Source organism: Typopeltis vanoorti, chromosome 16, assembly GCF_054136105.1.
Source record: "Typopeltis vanoorti isolate ZY-2024b chromosome 16, IOZ_Tvanoo_1.0, whole genome shotgun sequence".
NCBI classification, from domain to species: domain Eukaryota; kingdom Metazoa; phylum Arthropoda; class Arachnida; order Uropygi; family Thelyphonidae; genus Typopeltis; species Typopeltis vanoorti.
This window is the reverse complement of record NC_143564.1, coordinates 98,155,889-98,169,038: the sequence shown is the minus strand read 5'-3', so window position 1 is coordinate 98,169,038 and position 13,150 is coordinate 98,155,889. Positions and strand designations below refer to the sequence as shown.

The window sequence follows — 13,150 nt, the reverse complement described above, 5'->3', positions numbered from 1 at the left end:
CCCATGCTCCTCTGCAAGTTCTCTGTAGAAAGACAGAAATCATTTCTTCTTCTGAGGACTGTCGAAAGTGATAGCTCATGCTGTACTTCAGCGTTGACCTAGACTAGTAACAAGTAGGGCAAACGCACGATGTCTTACTTAATGAGATTCAGTTTTCAAAGGATGCATGTTTTGTTGTGGATGAATACATTACGTAGAATATCGTTAAATGCTTTTTCTTTTTAATTAAATGTTTTTTTTTTAGTGAACACTAAATACTGGGTTTTTACGATCCAAGCAATTTATCTGAATGTGGCCCTAAACATTTATTACATTCGCCTTATATACTTCGCTTTTTAAATGACAAGTGACATCTGCAATTTGTTTAACATCTGCTTCATTCCTTGTCTGCCTATTCAGCTTGCTAGTTGGATGTTGCAACGAGAGGAGGGGAAAGGGAAGTAAATGGAGGTAAGCATTTTAATGCTTCACCGCTCTAACTTTAAAATTCATTTGTAAATAATTATTTTTTATTATATTCTCCCATCCACAAAAGGTTTTCGTAAACCTATAAGTACGCTAGTACCGTCGGAAAGCTAAAGATTTTTTTTCATATTTTTATTAATTTTATATTTATTTTTTTACATAGTCCGGAATCCCCGATCATCAAGCACTGAACGTTTTTCAAGCCACTTTAAACCTCAAATACATGGGGCGTGGTCTCATACTGGGTCATGTAATGATTCATCTCTCATCTAAAGACAATCACAAACATCCATGTCCACGACGAGTTTGAACCCCCTGCCTGTTGATTAGGGCGATATGCTCGTCACTCAGTCAACCAGGACGACAAAATTATGTAACATGAAGTTACACATAATTTTGTTATGTATTATTCAGGTCTGGCCGAAACACCGACTGAATGCATCAATGTACAAATCTACTTCAAATTTTGAAGTAGATTATTGTACATCGATGCATTTGTAAACTGGCTTCTGGGGCATATGCTCCACTTCTGCACTCCCTGCAATATATTTCCAATTCATCGAACTAGACTGTACATTGAACACTAAGCGAACATGTCTGTGACGTTTAGTCTACTGAATTTAATTACACACAGTCTAAAAAGATTTCCGATGAGTATATGAGGTAGGTTCAAAATGTTTCCAGCCTGACATACAAACAGCCTGTGGAAGTGATCACCGAGGAAAATGTATCTTGTTGAGGAGGAACTGCTCAATGGAAGAAGCTCAAAGAAATCTCAGCAAGGTTGGGGCTTTCTATAACAACCGTCTTTCGAATCATTTACGAGAAGCTTCACATAACGAAGGTCAGTGCAAAGTGGGTGCCCCGACTTCTCTTTTCAATGCAGAAGGTGCATTGTGTGACCTGGTCATGCAAGTTTTTAAAGTTTTCCCAAGATAATTAGAGAGAAGTGCTGCTGGAATCCATTGTCACCGAGAATGAAACCATGGTCCTTTATTATGATCCTCTTTCCAAAAGGGAATCCATGTATCGCAAACTTAAGTTTTATATATATATATATATATATATATATATATATATATAAAACTTATCTGATGATTTGAATCAGATCCCAATAAAAGACAGCTTATCAGCTGGGAAAAAAGAGATGAGCTTTCAATATTGCTATCAGTTCATGAAATTTTTGACCATCAAATTAGGACAGAGCACCGTTGTACTCAAATGAAATACTAAATATTTTAAATGCCTGAAGAGACACACGTTTCCACTTGACCGGTACAGTTTATCAACATTTTCTCCTTGAGCCGCTAAAAAGTTTTAGGTTCAATCTGTCTTCATAAATGCTTCGATATACATGTCAATATCCTTTTCAAAAGCAAAACATTATAAAAAAAAATGGTCGCCTTGTGAAGGTTGGTCTATCTTGATTAAGGCGGTAATGAACTTTCATTTGGTTCACTTTTTTTTTTTTTTTTATATATATCACTGCACTAATATTTTATTTCAGCCCACACACTTCATATAATACCGAATATATATTTAATAGTTAGCTGCATAAAGAAAGGTTTCGAAATTGCATTCGTACCAAACAGCAAGCTTTTTTTTTAATCTTACCAGTCTACTTTTGCATGAACGTCTGATATTCATGGTATATATTGCTGTCTAGGTTCCTAAAGTCCCCCCCCCCCCATTCTTGAACCATGCCACTTAAGCGAAGAATTTAAAATTTAAGTGGTTAAAATTTATTTTTAAAAAAGACTTGACATAACATTCCATAATATAAAATTTAATGTTTTCTTTCAAATAAAATAATATTCGCAGTAAATTTTATATATATGCATAAATTAGGCACGAAGCTTGAAGATCCTGTAATAACTGCCATGAATTCGACATTTTCCAATGTATGTTTTATACACTGAAAAATAATGTTTAATAATAATTTGATTTCCTACAAAAATACATTTTAAAGAGTAAAATAAAAAAAATGAAGGTACATTTTGTAATCGTGTTATTATAGTGACACCACATTCACAACCACAACAAATTAACTGTACGGCCGTTTTTAGAATATATGGCAGGCATTACAGGCAATTCTGTTTTTCTTCCTGAATTTTGCTATTAAAAAAAATCATTTTGATGAAATGCTCCACAATTTTTTTTTGCTTGGAGAGTGGTGAAGGAATGGGTTGCCGTCATCTGAGTGCTTTGTCCGTCATTGAGTTTAAGGAGAGATACATTAGTTTAGGTCACCTTCAGTGAGTCTTCGGACTGTGGTGATGCTCATGTAATAATAATAATAATAATTACCATTCCACTTATTTTATGCTCGAAAAAGTTTCATCTTTGAAACCAAAAATCTTGGAATACTGACATTATTATCATCAAACCTCCGTGAAGTCAAGAGACTCATTGCGGAAAGGTCCCACTCTCAGATGCACAGCTCATCATACCTTGTCTCTGCACTCATCAGACTCTCAGGTTGTGCATTCCCATCACCCACCGCTCTCCATTCAAGGGATCTACTCCTTACATCTACTCCTGTATACATCTGCCGTATACAGCTTCCAGGGATGGCCTCTTGTTCTCCCAATCTCCAGATATTCCCTGGAAAATCTCATCCACGTTGATTACTCCTTACCAAATTATACATCTCGATCATGTCTCATCTTCCTTCTATTCACTAGGCTCTGTAATTTGCATTCTTTCAATCTGTCTTCATAAATAGGCTATCAGTGTGGGTAAAAGTTAATGGGTGCCAGTTTAATGTCGAGAAATGTAAAGTTATGCATTTTGGGATAAATTGATTTCAAGCCGTGTATCACATTGATGGCACTGTACTCCAGGAAACAGATGAAGTTAGAGATTTAAAGGTGGTGGTAGACTTTAGAGGGCATGTTGCAAAAGGTAGCCCATAAGATTACTTAGCTATTGAAGAACACATCAACAAGTAGAGATAAGGAAGATTCCTCTTTATAAGGCCTTAATACACCAACATCTGGACTACTGTGCTCAAATCTGGTCCTCTGGGTTACTTGGGGATGAGGAAGCGAGTGACCAAGATGGTGAGAGTGTCCTGTGGAATGTTCCATATGAGGATAGACTGAAGGTGTGTGGATTGCAGAAGTTGGTTGATAGGAGAAAAAGAGGGAATATAATAGAACCATTTAAGTTGCTTGAAGGGTTATATAGGATAGATGCAGGGGGAAATGTTTCAGCACTTGGATAAAGGGATCATCCCTGAAAGTTGAATAAATGTGTGATTGGCAGGGGCGTGAGAACCATATTTTTTGCTTGGAGAGTTGCGAATGAGTGGAGTGGGTTGCCAAAGTCAGTCAGTTGTGTGTGTTTTGTCTGTTAATGGGTTCAAGGAGAGGTATGATAGATTGGGTCTCCCATGATAAGTCTTCGGACTCCATGGAGGTACCCATATAATAATAATTTCATACCAAATTTCATCACTCCAGGAATACCCATTTTAAAATTGCATTACTAATAAAAACGGTCTAAATAAGCAAGAAAAAAAATATCCAACTATTTTTGCCAAAAAAATAATTTCAATAAAATTAAAAAAAAAAACTTATTGTTCAATCTCCATCGGTAGCCAATCAGAGATAGCTGGCCCATGTCTATCACTAATTATAGCAGTGATAGACATCTATCACTATTATCGCCGATGAAGAGGCTGGCAAACAAGTGCTGCCATCTCTTGGTACCTAACCCTAATAAGATATTTTACTGTATGAAATAATGTGGGTACTACGGTCGATTTTCTTGAGTTTACGGGATAAAAAACCCGAGTTTCCGGGAGGAAAAACCCACTTGCCTGTGCCAGAGATCGACTAACTCGGGAATCGGTCGAAAAAAGGCTTAGAAAAAGTTCCTCCAGCAGGCGACTACACTTGAACTTAAGTCCGACTTCAAGCGACCAAGCGCAGAGGACACAAGCGCCACTTCCACTGAGCTACACAGGCTGCCCACTTAGTCTCTGAAAGCTAGATAGGGTATAAAGGCCTCGCCTACTCCCTATAAATGGGAATAAAAGGCGTTAGCCGATTTTTTTTTTTGATTTTTTTTTAACTTTCATTGATCAGTCTTTATTGAATCCAGGACTGAATTAAATTTCATTAAGAACGAAAATTGTTGCCAATAACTATTATCTTTTTGAATTTACTGCGACACAGCTGTTATGTATGTAGAAATCTACATACATAACAGAAGAAAATATTAGTTGAATAATTATTTGTCACATATAATATTTTCTTCGCATCCAACTTATATGTATGAAAAAAAAGTTCATACTTAAAAAAAAAAAAACTCTTGCTAAAGAAACTTGTGTAAATTGGATTTTCACCCATAGTGCTAGGCAAATCGAAGGAAGACTCTTCTAAGTTCGAATTTTAGTCGCCTGAGTAGAGGAAACTTTTTTCTCGGCCTCTCTTCGACCGATTCCAGAGTTATTCGAACTCTGACACAGCAAGTGGGGTTTCCATTCGGGAAAATATTGTTTTTGTTCCTACAACTCAAGAAAATAAACTGCCGATATACTGCATATAGTGTTAGGAACAAAGATGATTTTCTGCCACACTCTTTCTCTGATGTTTAAAATCAACGATAGTCTTGCACCACATATCTGTAACTGACTAAGGATAGAGACTGGCTGCTCTGCATTTCCAAAAAGGATCATTATGCCTTCTCCCACTGGGGAAAGCATTGGCGGATTTCAATTTTAACTTTTGCTATCTATTTCATAAACCTAAGTTTCATGCATGCATACAAAACGCGACACATAATGAAAACATAATTTTAAGTCAGTTATATTCAATGATATACAGTATTAATAAAATCCCAATTTCTCTATGACCCGGTTTTCAGATTTCGAAAGATCGTCAATTCAATGCCAGTAATTAATCAGAACGATAGTAATAACGTCACACTAGAGATAATTGGTAGATGAAAATCATCTACGAATGATTATGTATCATAAAATAGATTCTAATCTTGTAATATAAATACACTGGTATCAAAACGCTATCAGGACGAACTACATTTTTATCTGTATATGAAAAAATTCACAGGACTACAGCTAAATATGGACATGAATTTCTTGTCGGCATACTAAGAAATTATATTACACAAAAATGTATTATAAATTTCGCACAAATTTAATTATAATACGTTTTGGCAAAAATTACAAAAATTTCCTAAGGACGTAGTTAAGGAATTAATATACAGCGCTTACATAAAACTATGCAGAGAGACATTTCAGTATGGAATATGTCCACCACGAACTGCGATGCAGCTCTCACAACGTTGTGCCATGCTTAGCACCATGTGATTCAATCGTTCTTGAGGCAAAAAGGCCCACTCCTCCTTCAGAACAAGGATAAGCCCTTGACTGTTTTCTGTAGGGGAATTTTGAGCAGCAATTAGTCTCCCTATTGAGTCCCAAACGTGTTCTATGGGGTTGAGATCTGGAGAACGTGTTGGCCACTCGATTCCAATATCGCTAGTCTGCATAAATGTCCCCACTATTTATGTACGATGTGGTGTGGCATTATCATCCATAAAAATGAATTCTTCGCCTAAAGTACCACGGAACAATCGAACAAGACGTTGAAGAACTTTGCTGCAATATCGTTCACCAGTCATAGTCCCTTTTTCCATCACTTGTAGCTCAGTGCGTCCATTAAGCATATTGCTTCCCTAGGCAATGACCACAGAATCGCCGTATCTATCCCTTTCAAGAACATTCTCACGATGGTAAGCAGTACCACTTTCACGGCAGATCCAGAAACGACTCATCTGTAAACAGTATATTAGCTCACTGTTGTCTTGTCCATTTTTTATGGACAAGAAAACGTACTCTACGATGAGCTGCGGATAAAGGGACACAGACTATAGGCCTTCGGGGTATAGGTCTACTTGTCGCAGACGTCTTGCCACAGTTTGTGGAGATATCCGCGTACCTATTTTATACCGCGATTTATGTCTATTGTTTGAATGGGACCAACTTAGAAGCTGACCTGCCGTGGTGCGTCGATTACGTTTTGCTGTTGACAAAAATCTATCATCATTCTCCGTCGTAGAGCGAGGGCGACCTTTTAGCAGACGTCTGGAACACATTTCATTAGTTTGAAACGCTGCCAGAGCTGGTTATAACGCTAAGTGAGATTCCAAACTCTCTGGTAAATCAGTAATTCTGTGGCTTTCTTCAAGCTTTCCAATAATTCTTCCCAGCGTGAAATCATCTAGATGTCTCTGTGACATTACAAGAGATCCAAGTTTGCAACTTGATTCCTTCAAACACAATTCGGTTAGCGCAGCCTTTTGCCTTTTATCTTGTTGAGCGCTACCATGTTAGCCCTTTGCGCGAGATTCGAAAATTTCAATGTGTACCCAGCTTTCAACTCGAAATCGCCAGTTATACAAATAACGGCAAGCTGATTTGTCTGAATATGTGGTCGTAATCTTAAAAATAATGTTCGTCCTCAGGATTTAGACACTAGTCTATACAGTATCTATAATTGTCCAGTACATGTTGTAACACTATAATTTTATCAACTTTAAAGACTGTCGTACTCAAAGTTTAAAAATTATTTTTCAAAGATGCAGTTTGAATAAATGTTAACTGTCCCGAAATAGATTTATGCCTATTGAATATGAATTAGTTTATGAAATAACGTAACTTCATAATACGAATTTTAATCTGAAAATTCGACACATACTAAATACCACTGCTCAGGCCAAAGGTCGTCGATAAATCTGTCATCTTCTTGGTATGGAATGCTCATAAGTTTCCTTTTCGTTCTAATGTATCCTCTTTTCTGTCGACTCTTAACTACTTGCTGCTCAGCCCATACCACCTGTATATATATAAAAAAAAAAAACGTTTGTAGAATAATTTTAACATTAGGGCGTTCTTATTTCCAACCTAACTACATGACATATTTACAAGAATTCCATAAGATTAAGACTTCGTAAATAGCCCTTAAATGTGTCTGTGTTAACAAAGAATCATGAAAACGCTGAAAGGTATGGCAAGGCGAATCAACTTACTCGAGTCAGTTCATGAGCATTTGTTTACAGAAATAACGAATAACTGCAAGAATCCCACACAGATTTAAAAAGGAAAATTAACTGAATTATATTGCTCCTCAGGAAAATCATAGTGTAATAAAATTATAATAATAATCGTGATAAAATGATTGAGAGAAATAATTATGTTGCTAATAAATCAAATAATGTTTTACACTTAAATCATTTTATCATGTATCGTGCAATGTTCCAACTTATTTATTGTTCGAAATCATATAGATGTTCAAGACACGTTCAGTGAAAGTCTATAAATAAAGAAAGATAAGTAATTCACATTTATTGCTGTTCGTAAAGTTAGGATGAGTGAGATTAAAAATATGGAACTGTATTCTTTGTTAATGCATCCTGAAAATGTATGCTAACTGAGAATCTTTATTATTTGATACAATGAGACGCCATATTTATTATTATTACTGACACCTTCAGTGACTCGCAGAGTGTACTCTAGACCACTCTATCCCCGTATACCTTAATCATCTATCTACACACTACACGATCTAACACTCAGTAATGGTGTTTTTGTTTATTTTCGTTCTAATGTATCCTCTTTTCTGTCGACTCTTAACTACTTGCTGCTCAGCCCATACCACCTGTATATATATAAAAAAAAAAACGTTTGTAGAATAATTTTAACATTAGGGCGTTCTTATTTCCAACCTAACTACATGACATATTTACAAGAATTCCATAAGATTAAGACTTCGTAAATAGCCCTTAAATGTGTCTGTGTTAACAAAGAATCATGAAAACGCTGAAAAGTATGGCAAGGCGAATCAACTTACTCGAGTCAGTTCATGAGCATTTGTTTACAGAAATAACGAATAACTGCAAGTATCCCACACAGATTTAAAAAGGAAAATTAACTGAATTATATTGCTCCTCAGGAAAATCATAGTGTAATAAAATTATAATAATAATCGTAATAAAATGATTGAGAGAAATAATTATGTTGCTAATAAATCAAATAATGTTTTACACTTAAATCATTTTATCATGTATCGTGCAATGTTCCAACTTATTTATTGTTCGAAATCATATAGATGTTCAAGACACGTTCAGTGAAAGTCTATAAATAAAGATAGATAAGTAATTCACATTTATTGCTGTTCGTAAAGTTAGGATGAGTGAGATTAAAAATACGGAACTGTATTCTTTGTTAATGCATCCTGAAAATGTATGCTAACTGAGAATCTTTATTATTTGATACAATGAGACGCCATATTTATTATTATTACTGACACCTTCAGTGACTCGCAGAGTGTACTCTAGACCACTCTATCCCCGTATACCTTAATCATCTATCTACACACTACACGATCTAACACTCAGTAATGGTGTTTTTGTTTATAGTTGCATGTCGTCTCTGACCGAATTATTTGTATGTGGGATGAAAAACTCGCGCATCCGGGAGAAAAATCTCTAACCTTTGGGTATGAAAAGGAGAGTAAAACAGCATCGCTTTCCACATCCAAGCTGTTGTGTTTATTTGTACTGGGGGTAGCTAGTAAGATTTGATTCGCTGTGGTTATAATTATTTTTAATACAAATCAATTCGCCACATAGGCTATACACTTCACTTGAATGAAGTTCAGATTCAGAAACAAAGTTATAAATTAAAAAAAAAATAGAATCACACGTATACCACAGTAAAAATTAAATTTATTATGCGAAGATATCGTCCTACGTATCATAAAACATCTTCTGCAAACAGCGAACAACAATAAGCAATTTGAATAAACAGTAGAGTGCATGCGTTAAACTGGAATCCCTCCATCTATACAGTCGCGTGTTCATGGGTTAAAACCACTGAGATGAAAATAAATTAAAGTAGATTAGTTAAAAATAGAATAAAAGAAATTGAAAATTAATTTAATACCGTTGAGGATAACAATTTCCCACGCTTTTGGAATAGTAAGGTAGTCATTATGGCTGAGGTTAGGTCGATGAAGGAGGGCTTCAACACTTTCTTTGTATAAACATTCATTTTTAGATATGGATCTGTGTTTCATGTTTATATATATGGATCTATGTAGCAGCAGCTTGGTGTTTTCCCCATTGGCTCCTGTGGCTAGTGTTTTCAATTCCATATTGTGTCAGGCCAGATTTGTGAGGTTTGATAAGCCGCATGGATGTCCGCAGAAAATTTTCCAGGGGGTGCAAAGCTTGGAGAAAATAATTACATCAATAAATTTTTTTTAATTTTTGTTTTTTTTTCCTCACAAGTAGATCCGGGAGGGGCAAATATCCCGTTTTCCTCCTCTGCGGAGGTCCATGATAAGTCGGATGTAATCTTGATGTTTAGAGATACGTTTATTGACAGATCTTCCTGTTTGTCCATAGTAAGACAAGTTGCGCGAACATAGTACTTTATATATATGCCAGGTAGCATCGGTGGCGAGACTCAACTCAAAAAAACTCAAGATATTGGATAAAACAACCGTAGATAAAGTAACCATCAACTCAGAACATACTGTGCAAGACCTCTCCTAGAATATATGGCTCAACGAAATTTTTTTAAAATAAAAACAGACTTATGAAACCTCACAAATCTAGCCTGGTACAACATGGAATTGAAAACACCAAGATGCTACATACATCCATATAGAGACAGCGTTTGTACAACATGCTGAAGACCTAACCTAAGTCGTAATGACTGCCTTACTATTCCAAAAGTGTGGGAAACTGTTATCCAGAACTGTATTAAATAAGTTTGTAATAACCTATATTCTATTTTTAACTAATCTATTTTAATTTATTGTCAGCTCAATAGACAGAGACGTAGACGTTTAACCCATGAACATACGGCTTTAATTTAACGCATGCACTCTACTGGGTCTTTCTTCAAATTCCTTACTCTTCGCTTTTTGTAATGATGTCTTACGATTCGTAAGACGAAATATCTGCATAATAAAATTAATTTTTAATGTGGTATACGTGTGATTCTATAGTTATGGATACTCCACACGACTTATTACTTATTATATAAGTTTTATAAATAAGGTTTCTACGTGTCTGCTGATTTTAGCACATGAACTAAATTTGTGAAGTTTATTCAGTGAATTCTGATCCATTTCTTTCGCTGTAATTTTGACTTAGGCGGGTGGTCTGAAAAGTTTTCGACCATAGATGGCAAAACTATCGGCAAGATGTTTTTTTTTTTTCGAAGTTGGTACATCTGTCATAAGCATCGATGTGGAACTGCAAGTCATTCTATCAAGTAGTTTGTTTTATACAGCTGTCTGGAGCAAAGGTGTTGTATGTATCCCTTGAAATAGATAAAATTTAGTATCATGCGGTTATAAAATTCTTTGTAAAAGAAGGTTTAACGCCAAAAGAAATTCATTCGAAGTTCATAAAGTTTATGGCACTCTTCTCCTTCGTTTTCGACAATTAAGAAATGGGATGCCAAGTTTAAACGTGGCCGTGCCAGCCTTGAAGATGATTCACGTGAAGGACGTCATAAAAGTGTAACACCACCAGAAATCATTGATCAAGTGCACGATATGGTATTGGATGACCGGCGAGTCAAAGTGCGTGGAACTGCTGAGACTATAGGCATTTCAAAAGAACGTGTAGGTTATATTTGGCACAAAGAATTGCAAATGAAAAAGCTTTGCGCAAGATGGGTGTCGCGCTTGCACACAGCAGATCAAAAACGCACGCACATGAAAATCTGAGAACAGTGCTTAGAGCGTTTTAACAAGATTAAAAATGATTTTTTGTGCGTCGATTTATTACTATGGATGAGACTTGGATTCACCATTATACACCAGAATCCAAACAGCAGTCAAAACAGTGTCGAGAAGTGGGTTGTTCGGCGCCAAAGAAGACAAATTCAGCTCCATCAGCAGGAAAGATCATGGCATCGGTGTTTTGTGGTGCTAAACGCATTTTGTTTATTAATTATCTTGCAAAGGGTAAAACAATAACCAGGGAATATTATTCCGATCTTTTAACCACACTAGACGAAAAAATTCGTGAGAAAAACCCGGTTTGCAGAAAAAAAATATCTTTCATAAGGACAATGCATCTGCCTACTATCTCTTCCCAAAACTAAAAATCTTCCTCGCTGGTTAACGTTTTTCTTTGAATCAAGAGGTTGCAGCTGTAGAGGGGTATTTTGAAGATATTACTGAGAACCACTACAGGGACAGGATAATAGCGTTGGAGCATCGCTGGAATAAATGCATTAGTCTTAAGGGATATGTCGAAAAATAAAAATAATATAGAAATTATAAGTTCGTTTTTCATTGTTAGGCCGAGAACTTTCAGACCACCCTCGTATATATACGAGTATCACATTTGGATGGGTGTCTAGTGCGCAGAACAAGTATTCTTAAATGTGATGCCCTTTCTCCCTATACTTATTCCAGTTTTGTAAATATTAATATTTCATCAGCAAAACCTGCAGTATTTAAGTAATAAAAAATATTTACAACTTCTTAAGACGAAACAGAAATTAGGAAATTCACCGATCAATAATATATTACTTTCATTGAATAAGAATAAAAAATATGAAAATCTAATTAAAATCTAAACAAATAATGCATAGATGTATAATAAAATTATATTTTGTGAAATTTATCTTGCACTCAATTTACTTTTCATATATCAATGCAATATCATTTCAATTTTCTAGCGAATAATAATGCTTTAAACGAATTTTTTCCGCAATGAATTTTCCCAGCGTAAAATTTTCCACTGGACGAATTTCCCTTACGATAAATTTTCCTCTCGATTAATTGTCCGTGAAAAATATCCAAATTGTTACGAATAAACTTGCCTTCTTTAGGTAGCCTAATTGATCTTCTGATAAGGAGCATAATTCTATCCACATAGTGTATTATTGGCTGTTAACAGCATTGGGTTCTTCTAGCCGATTTGAAAAACAATAACTATGCCACTTGAAATTGGCTGACTAACCTTCAAATGATTTCTTCGCGTCCTAAACAAGTTTCAAAATTACATCTTTCCCAGGAAAGGTATCGTCGAAATCGGCTGAAAAATGGAAGTTCATTTAAAATAATTCATTTAATTATTAAGTCAACTGATACTGGTCCAAAATAATTTGTCCACCATGAATTCTTATGTGTTTAAATAGCATATGCTAACTACTTTTTCGAAATAATGGGGCATATCCTTTGTGCATATGTGATTATGATCTTCATCACTCATTTTCAATAAAATAATGACTAATAAAACGATTGAGCGACTTAGGAAGCTTACCCTTCTGTCTTCCGACAGTTGTTTCGTGAGATGCCCAGCGTGTCGCTTGCTATGTTTATGGTTGTCCAAACTCATAAGGTAAGTATCTGGAAAACCTCGGAGCTGAAAATAAAAAGAAACATTTCAGTAATACACATGAGTAAATCATGAATAACTTATTTCAATAATTTATTAATTCGAATGATAATTTAATGTAAACAATTTAAACACAGAATTATTCTAAGTTTTTTTTTTTTTTAATTAACTCCACTGCATAATTCATTGCGATTATGAAGCGAATTAGCAAAGTGACACCAAACGTTATTTACTTTAGTAGCTTATTCTGTTACACTTTTCGGAGAGCAATAATAATTATTTCCCCACG

At 35.4% G+C, this 13,150-nt stretch overlaps 1 protein-coding gene across 2 annotated transcripts in view; it reads right to left on the bottom strand.

Annotated features, from left to right (window-relative positions):
* Window positions 1–13,150, bottom strand: part of LOC150098211 (neuroendocrine convertase 1-like) — a 194,223-nt gene that overhangs the window by 124,215 nt on the left and 56,858 nt on the right. For both annotated transcript variants that reach the window (XM_090406525.1, XM_090406526.1), the window contains exons 2-3: window positions 12,787–12,888; window positions 7,191–7,328 (exon numbers count right to left, since the gene is read on the bottom strand). In XM_090406525.1, coding sequence (XP_090262651.1) covers window positions 7,191–7,328; window positions 12,787–12,888 — 240 coding nt within the window. The remainder of the gene's footprint in view (window positions 1–7,190; window positions 7,329–12,786; window positions 12,889–13,150) is intronic.